The following is a 15,354-nucleotide window of genomic DNA, read 5'->3' as shown; positions in this document are numbered from 1 at the left end:
TGAGCCACTGTGCTCCCTTCCAACCTGACCCAAGGGATAACTTAGCAAGCAATCACGAAGCCAAAACATTATGGAATGCAGGGCACTTAAGCCTTCAAATCTGATGAGCTGCAACATGGATGAGTTCAAGAGAAAGTTGTTCTCCTTCAACTGTGATCAGAAGTCAATACACCTTAATGAATGAACATTAACACACATTAGCACACAATATGGAAAAATACTGAATTAAATTAACAAACCTATGTATTTTTAAATATGAGAACCACGACTCCAATACTGCATATGTATCCTTACTATAATCAATGGGAATGTAATTGGCTTTTTCCTGCCTCTATGTGACAGGTGGTGTCTTCCTCTTTAAATTGGAAAAACCCAAGCCTCTTAAATTATAAGTTATTAGTGAAAAATAGAGACATTATTTTTATTAAAAATTGTTTTTATTTTGTACCTAGGGATACAGAAACCTAATCTAAATATAAGCCTGTGTTTATTATAAAAAAGTTTCCTTTGTAAGCTCAGGAAAATAAATTTTTCCCTTAAAGGAAAAGATATTACCAAACCAAGGACTAACTAGATAAACTGAGTATCATTTTCACCTCTGCTTTCCACTCAAGTCAGACAGAAGGCAGTATGAACTGGCACATTCCACCCTCTGAAGTTCCCCAGTTTAGGAAACCAAAATTGTAAACGAATCAATTGCTATTCACATATACATGTTCTGGCCCTGTTATTGTGCAACAACAGAGACCAAATTATCTGGTTCTCAATAATCTGGAAAATCCATTCCTTTGGCTTCTACAGCTCTTTTCATGCAGCTGGTGGGTTATGTGGATAGCTGTGGGTTAGGAAATAGCTTGGCATGACAAGTTCTGTGCCACCTGAGCTTCCCATGACTAGAACTTTAAACTTCTCCCACAAGGCTGTTTTGGCATAAGGAAATGTTGTGCAAACAAAATTTCAGATATGGATGGAAATGAATAAGTGGAGATAGCTAGAGTCAACATCAACTGTTCAGTCTAGAGCCAAGCTGCATACCCAGTCCAGATTCTTAACACAGCTGAACAGTGACTTCCCTCGGGACTATGAAAATTCCCCAGAGCTCAAATTCCTTTCATGCATTAAATACCTTTCTACTCTCAGCCCTATTTCTCTATGCAGCTTATGGATGCTAACTGTGAAACAGGGAGCAAGGTGCCTGTAGAAATTGCAGGCCACGTAGCTTTCTCGGTCTTGCCTGAGAAAGTGGCCTGGGAAATCTTAAGGAGGAATTAAAACAATCCTCAGAGATAGAAAACAGCCTTGCAGGTGCTGTTTGTCTGTTCCTTGTTTTCCTGCAAGAGAAGGTTGAGGGGTGGTGTACCCCACTGACCAATGATGGTGATGTGTTAGTTTACTAACCAATAAGAGTTTCTTTTCTGTACATTTCACGTATTGGTCTATAAAAAAGACCTGAAGCAATAAACTGAGAGAAAATTCTCCTGATGGACTCCCTAGAGAGTCTGTGTCGTTCTTCTTGCCGTTCCTAATAGAGCGACAGCAGCTCATAAACTAAACCTCAAGTCACAGCTCCATTTCCTGAAAACTGTTAGCCCATGAAATAGAACAGGTAAGATTTCAGTATCAAAATTTTCAGAAGATAGATAGATGTTTGTCTCTTACCTGACCTGGCAGATGATTTTACAGAGTACTTGGCTAGCTTGAAAATTAGGAGCCTTATACAAGACTATGAAGTTTGAATGTTGCCACTTCCATATGTTGTACAATACAATTGTCTATCAAGCCTTCAGGTCTAAATCTTCTGAAAATAACTTGGTTATTACTGATCAAATATTTAGATTTAATTTAGAATAAATTTCTCTAACTAAATCACTAAAATACATTAAAATGTATGTTGTCAGTGGATTTTGTCATCAAACCACAAATTGCCAATATGTTTAATATGTTTCTTTTTATTCTGGATGTATTAGACAGTGGTTTATCTACAGAGGTATCTACAAAGCAAGTGATATATTTTATCTCTGTAGTCACAAGGAATAAAAATTGTTTATTTTTGATTTTAGGAAAGTTGGTGCATAAGAAGAACCAATAAGAAGAGAAGGGCTACAGAACAAAAATATATTTCAGTCCATCTGAGATGGCCACTGGCAGATATTTAGGAGTATATAAAGACAGCCAAAGCCTACAGTGATAATCCCCAGAATGCTTTTGCAGCTAGAAACTCTCTTCATGTGTAAGCCCTTGATAGATTTTTCTAATATAATATTGCATTGTCACCATTTAGAAGCAATGCAAGCTTTTGCTGCCTGTGATATCTTCAGACAACGTGTTTTCTGTTTTCAAGATGAAATATATAATTCTGTTCATTAAATAATGATCACGTATTCTCCAGTTATTGAGACAAATTTTGGTTCGGTTTTTGATTTCTGAATTCTGACCTCTTTGTATGCATATTCGATCTGAAAGAGATTACTTTGTCCAGTACTGTAACCATTATAGCAATCTTATCTTTGCAAGAGTCAGCAATGAGTTAAATTAAGAGCAATGATTTCCTTCCCATTTTAATTATTTCATATTTAAAGGGACACAGGCATAAGCACATTATTATTAAAATATAATTTAACACATCTTGAATTGATTTATGGATGGGCATTCATACATATATGTATAATGGATTAAGTTGTTATAAATATATATTTGTTTTGGTTCTGAATTCATAGACATGCAAATAAAATTAGTAGTTAGAAAAGGAAGTGACAGTGGAAATATATGCAATCTACCTTGCTGTAAATGCTTTACTGCCAAAACCACCAACTTTTTAGTCTTCAATTCAGTTACCATCTCAAAATTTCAAAAACAGAAAAAAACATAAAAGCAGTTGATGTACCTGAATGCATACACATTGTATATTATAAAACAAAAAACCTGGATTTTGTTCCAAAACAGAGCCAAAAAAAGTTTACAATAGTTTTGTCACGATTATGTGATTGTCAATGCAAATTTTATTCCACTGCACTTAAATTCTGGGATTGAAGGGAAAGTAAACTGTCATCATATGGTTTGGAGAATTGTTTTCATTTTATGCCTGTAGTCATTTATATATTGTATTGTATCATATCATATATCATATAAATCATATCATATCATAGTTTCTTATTTATCTGTAACTCTGTCTTGCATTCCTAAATAATGTGCAAATTTTGTCCAGGAAAGAGACAATGACTCAACTATATTTTGCAGGCAGCTAATCTATTTTCATGGTTAAGTTAAATACAGGGCAGCTCAGTTGAAGTGTTTCCTTCACTTTAAGGAAAAATCTCATTGAAATCTCATTAGATTTCTACAGTCGTGTTACATTTGGGAGCCAAGTAGCTTTAAATGAAACAGCCTCTTTGCAGCTGAGACTGTCATTTAGTTAAAGACAGAACTCTTTTTTCCTAAAATTCAGAGACTTTAAAGTTGTCTGTTATACAAGGCAATGTAGTTAGTTTGGGATATAAAATTTTATTTTTTGAATCATAGATATTTTGATCTATATTTACTACTATTAAATTTAATCTAATACATTTTTAAAGATTCATTTTATTAATGTTAATTCTGTATATTATAACTAAATTTTTAATTTTATGTGTCATATTCTTGAGAGACAAATTACAATCCACTATTAAAATTTCTATATAAATGTAAATAATTAGCTAATTTCTACACATTTTACAGTGGGTTTTTTTAGCTCCTGAAATTTGAAATGTATTCCAATTTGAAACATGTTCACATAATGTTATCAATGTCTCAGCTTCAGAACCTAAGTTTGCAATTACTGACTTACATTGGTGCTTCTTCCTCTTTAAAACCTCCTTCAAAACAAAATAAGGGTTCACAATAAAAAAGTCCTTTTTCCTTTTTTTTTCTAAATTAAATTGCAATCTTTAAAAATGCACAACAAATACTGCATCCAATTAATTAGCCAGTTAAGGAAAACAGCTGTCCATTCCTGTCATTCTAAGGTTTTTAGTTACCAATGTGCACAATGACTCTTAACTTGCTTTCAAACTTTTTTGGACAGCAGCTCATCAACTGTTCGTTTCATACTTTGTTTCACAGGACCATTAAACGATCAAGACTTTACAAGACATTCTCAGGTGATGAAAAAAGCTTTTCCACCATTCTAATCTATTGATTTCATTAGTTCTTCTTTCCAGTAGCATAATACAGAAAAATTTAGAATGATGAAAACACCTCTTCTGTCATTCTAATTTACTGTTTACTCAAGGCTCTTCATTTTAACAGCTCATCATCTTGATGAATCACCCGAATTTTGAATGTAAAGGACAATGAGCTGTCCTTTGAGACTAAGAAACTTTGTAAAAATAATTTGAAGTGAGCTCTGAAAAACAGTCTATATGACCCAGAAAGTCTCAGCACTTGGATGTGTTACAGTAACTGCTGCTCTGCATTTTACTGGTATTGCTTTACATTGAACAAGAATAAAGGCATCTGTCAGAAGAACTGATGACATATTTTTCTGTGTTTTTATCTATGGATTTGACTGATACAGCTATTAAACTGCAAGAAATTCTCACCTCACCTGAACATGAAAGCACAGAATATAGCAGTCTATTTATAAAGATTTCTGAGTTACTGTATTTACATAGTTAAGAAGCTATGTACTGTTAAGGCATTTCAAATCTATTTACTTGAAGGGATCATTGTGTACCATTAGGAAGGTGCTAATTACATAAAAAGGAAAGGATGTATAATCTGGGTGTTATTTTGTCCTTGGGTAGTTAATTTCTATTCCTCCTAACTGCTTTTGGAATAAAAATAAGTCATGATCCAGCAGAAAGTATATCCCTGGGGTGATCTCTATCATGACCACAGCAATGTACCTGGGACTTTTTATTTTATACAGTTTTTACCATGTAAACCAAATTTGTATATTGATTTAGATAAGGGAGGAAATAAAAGATTCTTCGCAAATGCTTGCAGTTGTCAGCTCACAAAATCAATCAATAAATGACACAAAAAGCTACAACTTTCAAGTGTTTTAAAACTCTGAGATCTATAAAACAATGCGGGTAAGGCTGATAATTAAGAATTTGTAACTTCTACATCTAGTCCTTAAAAAAATCTACTTTATATGAACCTATGAGTGTGCTACTTTTGCTTGTTTTTTTAAAGACATTTTAATCTAACTCTCTGTCAGCTTGGAATAAACACCTGGATTTAAATTTCATGCTGAAAATAAGTGCTCCATTCTTTTCCAAAGAATGACTACATTACCACTCCAGGTCTTTTAAAATTAATTGTAATATACTGAGAATGATGAGCTTGTAGTAGAATTGCTGTTTTTGGGTAAAAGTTTCTTTAAGAAAATCAAGAAAATAATTGAAGGGTTTAGGTTTTTGGGTTCTTTTACTCTAACTAATAAAATCAGGAGACTGTTGTGAGATCTAGCGGCAAGCAGTTTGATGTCCTCAGCAGGACACCAAAAGTCAGAAGTAGTGCTGTAAATTCAGTGTGGGGCTTCGACACTATGCTAAGTGTGGCCTGAATCACTGGGGCTTCCCTTTGATGCAAGTGCAGTATATTAACTGGAAAAGCATTCACTTTTATTTGTCTGTACTGTCTGCGACAGCAATATCGCCTCATTTAGGCTAGTTCAACATGAAAATGCACAGAGAAGCAATCTGTTATAAATTAGCACAGCTCTCCTTTCATTTTACTAGCTAGTAATTGGAAGGGGTTACAAAAGTGTAATTTATCAGATTATATGTGTTTATCTTTTTGTGGGGACAGCATGCCTTTGGTGAATTTTCCTACGCACCCTGAGGGAATAATCTTTCCTCGATGTCCATTAGATCTGAAAGAAAACAATGACGCCTGTGAAATATAGGAGTATAATTTGTTGGGTTTGAGAAGCAGCAGTTTCCCAGACATCTAAAATGGTATTAATGACTTTATTAGAACCTTACCGTTCCTTGGAAATGCTTTTGCTCTCTCGTTTCCAAATTGTCTTGAAGTCACTGCAGAATTCGTACCACACTGTGAAAACGTAGTTTGGTGTGATCTCCTTCTCGCCGGGCTTTGGCTTTATCCCAAAGTATCCCACTGTTTCTTCAAAGCTGCAATGAAGGGGAGAAGAAAAAAAAACAGTCAACACACAAGCCCACTGGGGAAACAGTTTCTCTGATTTAGTAGTCGAAGCTGGTAATTACCATAATTTCTCCTTAGACTTGTAAGTTACAGCAGCAGTTCATGCTAAGTATAACTAACCTTCCAACACCCACCTCTTTTCCAGGAGGATAACTTACAGATGCAGGAGCCATCACAGAGACCTGTCATGCCGGCAAATCATGAGCATTCAATTATAACAAGAAAAACTTAACTTCTTGAATTACAGGAAATGCTGCAATATAGTTATTTATTTCATTCTGCTGCACTCCATGAAGATCTTATTCTACCATTTATCTTTACTGAAGGACTATGGAAGAGTAAGGAAAAAATCTCTAGGTCTGGTTGAAAGTAATCTTCTAGTATTTAGGGAGAATTGGGAGTAGCAACAACCACGTCACAGACAGTGCCAATAGTAATTTTGCTAAACTTTTACTGAAAATAATCTCCTCCCACATGTGCCAATAAACAATTAATTTTACAAAATTACACTGCCAGTGTTTTAATGCTTTTAAAAAGATTTTATAATGTGTCTGTTACTGAACTGCTCTACAGATGGATATTTCCAAAGTATTCTTTTATTCCAGACAATACTTCCAAGAGCATTTTAACTGATTATGCATTTTTAACCTTTATGACATTGCTTTGTATGGATAAAATGGAACAACCTACATGACTAGGTACAGGTACATATATAAACAAAAATGTGTTCACTTTGTTAAATCTGAATCACTTTTCTCTGCAAAGCAGATGCAACAATTCTGAAACATTTGGTGATATTTATTAAAAATAACCCTATAATTTAAAAGCAAAAGTAACAACATATTTAAAAATAAGTAGTATTTCTTTCTTCTTTAGAGTTGTGAATAGGTTCTAAATCTAAACACAGGAGATGTAAATCTTGAAAATAAAATAAATAATCTTGAAGACCTATAAGGACTTTTTCCAACCATTCTACACTTATTACGTGAGCCATGGATGCAGCTTCAGCATCTTTCTTCATTTATATTTGCATTTGCATAGTCCACACTACATGTTTTCATATGGAAATACCAAGGTTAGGCTCAAGGTTTCTTGACTTAGTTTGGAATTAAAGCTCTTTAGCTAGGCTTGAAGAATATAAAGCATCCATCGAAAACTAAAGAAGCTGTCCCTCCAAAATAAAGCCATATATACTCCAGCTACTTCATAAAGAAGCTTGGATTTTAGCCACATGAGCCAATATGCTGTGGGTTTTTCTTTTTCATACTTTAAGGAAACCATGCTGTACAATATCCCATATTGCTCAATGTAAGCTATTATAATAATAGATTTTTTTTATCCTCATATATGATAACCATAACCTTTTACATTTCTTATTAGTTTTTGGATGAAACATTAAACTAAATTTCAACTTAACTGATGTTCCATATTAAAAGAATCAGAATGAAATACATGTGTATAAGTCCATAACACCCACAGTTAATGGGTAATTGTAGTGACACTATGAGGAGAAAAATAAATAAATAAATAAATCTAAATAAATAAATGTAATACAGCTTTAAATATCCGTGTAAAACATTTTGGTTTTCAAACTCTAAAAATATAAAACAACTTAGACATTATTACATGGTTAAAACCATTTATGTCTACTGGGCAATGTAATTTGCATTACATTAATTTGGGCCAAACACTCCTCAGCTGTTCACAGCACTTTGACTGGGATAGCTGAGCCAAGAGCAGCGAGAACAGAGACTCTTCTCATATTTGCTTCATGTAACAGCAGCTCCAGGAACGTTGTGCACTCTTTTACCTAACAGAACCCTTCACCATCCCAGCTGCAGTGTACAGAGGTGGGATCCTGAAATCCTGCACAGTCTGTCTCTGCCTTCATCCTGACACTTCTCATTTTCTCTTCCTTTCTTCATCAGCCTGTCTGCCACTAGTACTGCTTTGCTTTCACCCACCTTAGTTCGGCATCCTGAGCTACTTTCTGCCTTTTAAAAGTTGCAATTTAAAATACTGAATATTTAGTTAGCAATTAAAAAAACCAAACTCTGTGTTGGACAGCTAATTCCCTAAGTCAACCGCAAATTGGATGCAGCTTAATACCCTGGAGAGTCTATTCTACTCTTGAAAGGTGGCTAAAGCAGGTAGAATATGAAGGAGCCTTATGCCAAGGAAGTTAGGTTTGTAGCTAAGTAGAGTCAGTCAGAGACTTGAAATGATGAGGTGAAGTCCCAACTGACGTTAGCCAGTTGTTCAGTCAATATTTAGGCACCTTCTGCAAGCAGATGGGAACAGTTTACCTAAACTTGAACTGCATTTGGGAAGTGCCCCTTATCTGCCTCTTCCTGACTGCCTAGGAAAACTAACTGAGGTGTCTCAAGAGTGAGTATGGTCTGAAAAATGTACAATTAAAATCCAAATTACCATAGATCTGCCTGCAGTGACCAGGAAGAAAATAATATTAATAGGAAATTAAAAATTACTTTACCCCTGTTCATTTATAGCAAGTCCATAGCTAAGATGGATGTTTCACTCTCAAAAAACTATAAATTGGTAAACAAAATGTATTAATGTTGTGAGGTGCCTCAGGGAGGCAAAGATTTAATTTCAGATAAGCATTGTTAACGTGAGAGGCATGGCTGTAAGCAAAGCTAGTATGAATTTTGACCTCCTGCTTTGGAGGATGAGCAGTGTGAACCCTGGATGAAGTTATCCCACACCAGATCTCTTGGGAGGAGTGGCCCAGGAGTTCTGATTGGGTTTGAGTCCCTGGGGGTTTCTCCCTTGTTGTGTTTCTAGTGGTCCCTAACCTTAAACTCCACCCTCAAAGGTGGAGACCCTCAAGGGTTCTGTCCCTCAAAAACCCCTCACCCTGCCTTTGCTCAGAGCTTTCTGTCTCTGGATCTGAGTTTCTTCCCATGCTGAATAAATGGTTTCACGAACAGGGGGCCAATCTCGTTGGTATTACATGCCGGCTCCCAGAAACTGTAGCTTCCCTGGACATCATCCTGTAGTTGTGGACTGCTACATATTAGTAATATTAACTTACTGAATATTTTACTATCCATCTATAAATCAATTAATCTCACTATTTCCATACTTTGACTCCTCTGGCCAAAGTGAGGCACACAAATTCAGGCATTAAAAACATTGGGATTTCAATGGCTTCTTACTGCTGTATACTAAGTGCTGAAAATGTTCAGTGATGATGAAATACATTTTTACATCATAAAGTAGTTAACCGGTTATTTATCTAGTCTGTAAAACCCCCATTCAGTTCAATCCTGACAATAATTAAAACCTCAAAAAACCAGTACAGTGTTTGGATAAAACCACAAATGAAGTTTTTCCTGGAAGATTACATTAGAGTTTTTCAGAAAATATATTACTTCTTTGAAATATAGATACTCTTTGCCATTTAATGTAATTCCTAAGTTAAATAATACCTTTGGTCAAAATAAACTGTTAAAAAACACTAGCAAAACCTTACCATTTTTGAGCATTTTCCAAACTGTTCTCCTCTTTTTTCCGTTCTTCTTTAGCTGGCAATGAAAAACATTTTAAAGGTATAAATTACTGTCTTACTGTTTTAGAGATCCCACAGATTAAACATCTCTTATTTTCAAAACTGCAAAGTTTTTATACTAAGTGTAATAAAAGTGGTAAACACTTGCTAATTTTGCATTTTTATTTATTTCTTATATACAAGGAATATGCCTGCTGTACCAACAAAGTGTATTGGATTTGAAAAGTAATTTAGAATCTGTATTACAATGTATAGTGTTAAGAATTAATTGAAAAAAATGTAAATAATTAAACTGCACTTTCAGACTTCTTAAAAAGAAAGTAATTTGTGTTTGTTTCTTTATTGTTGCAGGTCAGAACTTACAAATTTAAACACGTCTCTGTAGCATAAATGATTGGAAGTTCAAGTGGAATTGAATAGGTACCAGAGACAGTTAACATCAACTGTTCTATAGAGCTATCACGTTTTGTTCTGGAAGCTGGGAAGTGAAAACACATGTAGTAGGTTTTAAATGTATGGCATGTACATGGTTTTTTGGGTTTTTTTTGAAAAATAAGCCAAGAGTTTGAAATATGCTTAGTGAATCTGAGCCCCCCTATTACAGAATGCTCACATGAACTCCTTAAAAGGATTTGATTTGCAAAAGACAGGCATTCTCTGCTATTGAGAATGTTACCTGGATACTCCAAGCAAAACCACTGGTTTTTTGTTGATCAAGTCTTCTTAATACAGAGGAGCAACTTCAGCTCCAGCAGATTACCACATATATAAAATAATACTATGGTGGAAAAGTTATTCCTGCTCCACATTAAAATACTCCTGTATGTGGTAATGTTAATATAAACAGAATTCAGATACTTTTTTTATACAAAGATAAAGAACTTTATCTTTTTGCATCTCAGTCTACATGAGTGCCTTGTTTAAATACAGTTACAAACTTGAGTTCACAGACAAGGCCATTGAGAAACTGGTCCTGAATGACTCCATTTCCTTATAAGGCTACTGACAAAGAGGTTTGAACTATGACAGTTTAAAATGAAAATAAAAATGGATTGCTTCAGCACGTTTGCTGTTAACAAAATCAGTTAATTTCAACTTTTACGTTTCCCTGCATTGGGTAAATGTGTTGGAGATATTTATTCCTATTATTTCAATATGGCAAATAGCCAGAAACAATCTTGTGTGCTCTTTGCAAGGAAAGCAATTTATTCTACATGATCAGGTTCTCCACCTCAAATCTTAGTGGCAAGACAGCTGCAAGTGAAATATATAGGGCAGCTCTGATTTATTGCATTCATCTCAAGGCCCCAAAAACTTGCATACAGTTAACCCAATATACTTATTTTCATTTTATACCATTAAAAGCAGAAAACATAGGTTGAAATGCTAATGATTCATAATGATAGAAAATTACCTACATAAGCTAAACTGTGTAAAAATTGTACAATTCACTATTATATCAATAATCTATTCCTAGTTTTCAAGGAGATGGAAAATTAAGCAAGGCAAATTTCCCAACATAGCTACATTTCCAGGAACAACAGCAACAGTATCTTCAGGTTCCTACACATGAAACACAATAACTAACAAGGACAACATGTTTATACATTTATAGTTAGGTGGTAAGAACTGATTTACTGGTTTTAATCTTGTGAGTACAGGATAAGGAAAGGCAGTGGAAAGAAATTTTAACTTTTTTATACAAAGTAAAGAAAAAAGGTGTGACTTTTAGGAAGAAACACACAGGGATTTAATTAATATATCAGTGTTTGTATTTGTATACCAATAAAAGGGAAAACAGAAAGGAAGAAAATAGCTGTATTATACGGCAAACAGTATTTTCTGTATTTTTAACTGGAAACATGTCCACCCAGGAATTGTTTAAAAGCATTTATCTGAAATTCAGATGTTGAGACTTGTTAAGAAAATAACTCCACATAACAAATCCTATAATGTGTAAGACAAGAAACCAGAGCAATTATCTTATCTTCCATAAATTTTCTAATTTTCCATTCAAAATTTGCAATATCCTGCTCTTTTTCTCCCCTTCTACAATCTGCAATGACTTGTATAACCAATGTTGTCAGTATAGGTTTCCATGAAACAATGTATTTTCCTCCACAGTCTTCAAAGCCCCATAGTCAAGATATGAATCCTTATCTTAATTTGTGGAGTTACTGAAGACAATTCAAATGAATTACATATACGAAAAAACTTATTTATTTTTATTTCTCTAGCAACCCCGTATCTGTGTGCAGAGGATTTGCTTTTTGCAGAAGTGGAATGATATAGTCCTCTCACCCTTAGACCACACGTTTAAGTTCCATCAAGTTAAGAATACATTAACAGCCATATGAGACTGGCACAGGGATTCATCCAGCCTAATATCCTGCCCCTGGCAGGCACTGAAACAGATGCTCAGTTAGAATTACGAACCAGGACAAACATACTTCCCCCAAGCGTACTCTCTGCCTCTGAGATTCTGTAGCTCATGCGAATGTTTCCTGCGTTTAATGTCACTGTAATGTAATTCTCAATGGACTCTCCTTCAAGAACTTTCTCATTCTTTGCTCAAGCTTTTATAAGCTTTTCATCTTCTATAACCTGCTGTGGCAAGTGTTCTATAGCCCAACTATATGCAGCACATTTTGTTTGTTTTGAAATGGACACCTGGTATCACTCTTGTATCAGAGAAAACCTGACTGCAGTGAGCATTGAAATATGGTGTCTGTTGGCATAAGCTTTTTGATTAGGATGCTTTTGAAGCAAACTTCCCCACTGTCCCCATTTACTGATCATTGATTTGTTTTGCAGGTAGGGTTTGGTTGTGAACTGATTTCCATTAGGAGGAAATAAACCAGGAAACTCCATAGCAAATGCACTCCAATATCTAATAAGGACAAAAGGACCAAAGTAACATTTGGGCCTTCAGATATCTATAAACACATGAGGTAGATGATCCTACGAATTTGCCTTATGAATTAGATATTTGTGATGACTTCCTTTTACTGAAATGCAGAAGTCAGCAGGAAGATTAACGTTAGATTAAGATTAGATTATGACAGTTTAAAAAGTGAAGTAGTATTAGAGTGAAATGGTAAAAAAATCCTCTGATTTATTCTTTGTACATATTCTACTTGTTGTGGATGAGAGAGTACATGAAAGACTATATTGAGAATGAGAAATTACCAGAAAATATTTATTTTTAACAGGTCTAATGTATGCACAACAGCTTCCAGTTACAACAGAACCAATACCTCTTAATGCATCAGGCTAGTATGAAATAGATCTCTAAAGAACAAAGGAAAGAAAATGCTGGATACCAGCACAGAGTGAAAATTGAGAAGGTCAGTAACTAACAGAGGCAAGCAGAGAATGATGATGCACTAAGAAAAGTGCAGAGAAATGCAAAGAAAAACAGAGAAAGAAAAATAGGTAGCCACAACAACACAAAAATGTCTCTGTTACTTCTGCCCCTCTAGTGAAAATTTTAACACTCATTGAGTCTGACTGGACAAATTTTTCTGGTATTTCTCTCTGACCTTAAATATATGAACACACATAAGAAGGATAATTCACTGAAGTGTATTGATTTAGTTGGACACATTACAGATTTTCTTTTATTTTTCAGTATTTTACTACTTTCAGAATTGAAAGATCTGATGCATAAAGTTTGTACAAATTTTCTAAGCACTTTGGAGGAGTTGGAAATCTCCAAAATTACAAGGAAACTGTAACAACTGGCCATTAGGATGGAGATATCAGAACTATTAATTTTATATTCTAAGGCTGAGTTCCTGTGATTCAAAAATATATGCTTCAAGAACTTTAAGAGACTGCTTTGTAAATTATAGTGTTTTCTGTATAGGAAAAACACTACCCTAAAACGAGGTATTTGCTTTTTCTTTTTTTTGGCCTTGAGGAGGGAGTTATGTCTTTTCTGACTCATGCCTTCCAGTCAGTAACAGTTAAGATTAAGACAGAATCTATGATAAGACATAGACAAAAAAAAACCCCAACCAAAAGTCAACCTTTAAAGCAAACAAAACCAACCAACCAACCAAAACAAAAGCCCTACTGCCATTCCTCTTGGAACTTTATAAAGCCTGGACAGAGACTGTTAGAACAGTGACAAAAGGTTATTATGACATTTCTAGTCTCACAGGAACCCACCTTCCTCATTAGTCAAAACTAAAACCTCTTAGGCAGGCATGTTGAAATGTAGCCAAAACATGAACCCCATTCTAGAAATGTACTAACCCGTGATTTAATGGCTGAGGAAGAAAAGTATACCCCCCAAGAGGTTCAGCTGGGTTATCTTTTCCCAAAGTGAGAAAAGTCACATTCTATGACATTATCAAATTAGGAGAACAAGAGACAATTGACCTTATTTTCTTGGTCTTTGTAAAGCATGAACCATGCTCTGAGCACATGATCAACATCTGAAAACAGAGATCTAAATCTCTTAGATATTATCACTGCTGACATACTTGGGTATTGGAAGTTGAACCCAGAAGGCTCCCAGGCCAGAAGTGTAGTAGATTTATTTCCACCCTCAGTACAACTGACATACAAGAGAAATTGTTTAACAACCCTGTTTAATCAGGGACTTCGGAGAGTGGAAGAAAACCTCAAAGGTGCCATAGGTGGGCAAAATGACTACAGAGGATCATCAAAAGCTCTACAGTTACACACTTTTTCTGTTTCTAAACAAAATTCTTGACATGTGCAAACTACTAGCATACTACACTATAGAAGTACAACGACCACCAGGATTACAGTGGGATAAAATAAAATAAGCCTTCTTTGGTTTTGATTTCTATAGATCTGTTAACACTGAAAGTTTTTGAATAGATTTAATTTTTAGGAAATCCTTGACTCAAGACATATTGGCCTAAAAATAGTGGCATGGAAAACAAAATTTTCATAGGGATGCACTTGCTAGCACGTGGCATTTGTTTGAGCTGCAAAGAACTACCATGAGCAATCTAAACCCTTGGGTTTAGTGATCTAAATCCCTTCCAAAGGGCTGCCATTTTAGAATCATTGTGGGTTAACTGTGGCCAGTAGTCATGCACCCCACACACACTCACTCACTTTCCCCCCTTCCCCCTCAGTCAGATAGAAGAGAAAACGGGAAGAGCAAAAGTGAGAAAAACTTACGGGTCAAGATAAAAACAGTTCAATGCATGAAGAAAAGGGGAAGAAATAACTGAAGTGATGCAAGGGCAGAGTGATGCCCAGCCATTTTTGGAGCAACACTACCTCTCCCAAAATCCTTTCCTCTCCTTTTTCAGTGCTGAGCATGACGTTACATGCATGGAATGCTGAGTTTGGGTCAGCTATCCAGGTTATGACCCCTTCCAATTCTTGCCCAGCCTGGCCTATCACTCAGGGGACAAAGTGAGACAAAGAGAAAGCCCTGACAATGCGCAAGCGCTGCTCAACAACAGCCAAAACACTCCTGCACTATCAACATTGTTTTAGCCACAAATCCAAACCACATCCCATAGAAGCTGATGTGAAGAATATTAACTCCATCCCAGCTGGACCCAGTACAACAGCACACAGCCACACAGGGCAATCATACAGCCATAGAGATGAATCCTAAGATTTAGACAAATTGGATAAGTTGGCTGTTTATATACATAATAATCAAGACTATAGCTATT

The 15,354-nt window shown here is 35.3% G+C and overlaps 1 protein-coding gene across 3 annotated transcripts in view; it reads right to left on the bottom strand.

The window, feature by feature from the left end:
• Nucleotides 1–15,354, bottom strand: part of FMN1 (formin 1) — a 183,540-nt gene that overhangs the window by 11,168 nt on the left and 157,018 nt on the right. For all 3 annotated transcript variants that reach the window (XM_088057470.1, XM_088057471.1, XM_005520340.3), the window contains 2 exons: nucleotides 9,647–9,698; nucleotides 5,970–6,119 (listed from right to left, as the gene is read on the bottom strand). In XM_088057470.1, coding sequence (XP_087913596.1) covers nucleotides 5,970–6,119; nucleotides 9,647–9,698 — 202 coding nt within the window. The remainder of the gene's footprint in view (nucleotides 1–5,969; nucleotides 6,120–9,646; nucleotides 9,699–15,354) is intronic.

The sequence above is a fragment of the Pseudopodoces humilis genome, chromosome 7, assembly GCF_049639895.1.
Source record: "Pseudopodoces humilis isolate 2021_Gansu_Grassland_sample_001 chromosome 7, ASM4963989v1, whole genome shotgun sequence".
Lineage (NCBI taxonomy): Eukaryota > Metazoa > Chordata > Aves > Passeriformes > Paridae > Pseudopodoces > Pseudopodoces humilis.
The sequence above is the reverse complement of the archived record's forward strand: the minus strand, read 5'-3'. Positions and strand labels throughout refer to the sequence as shown.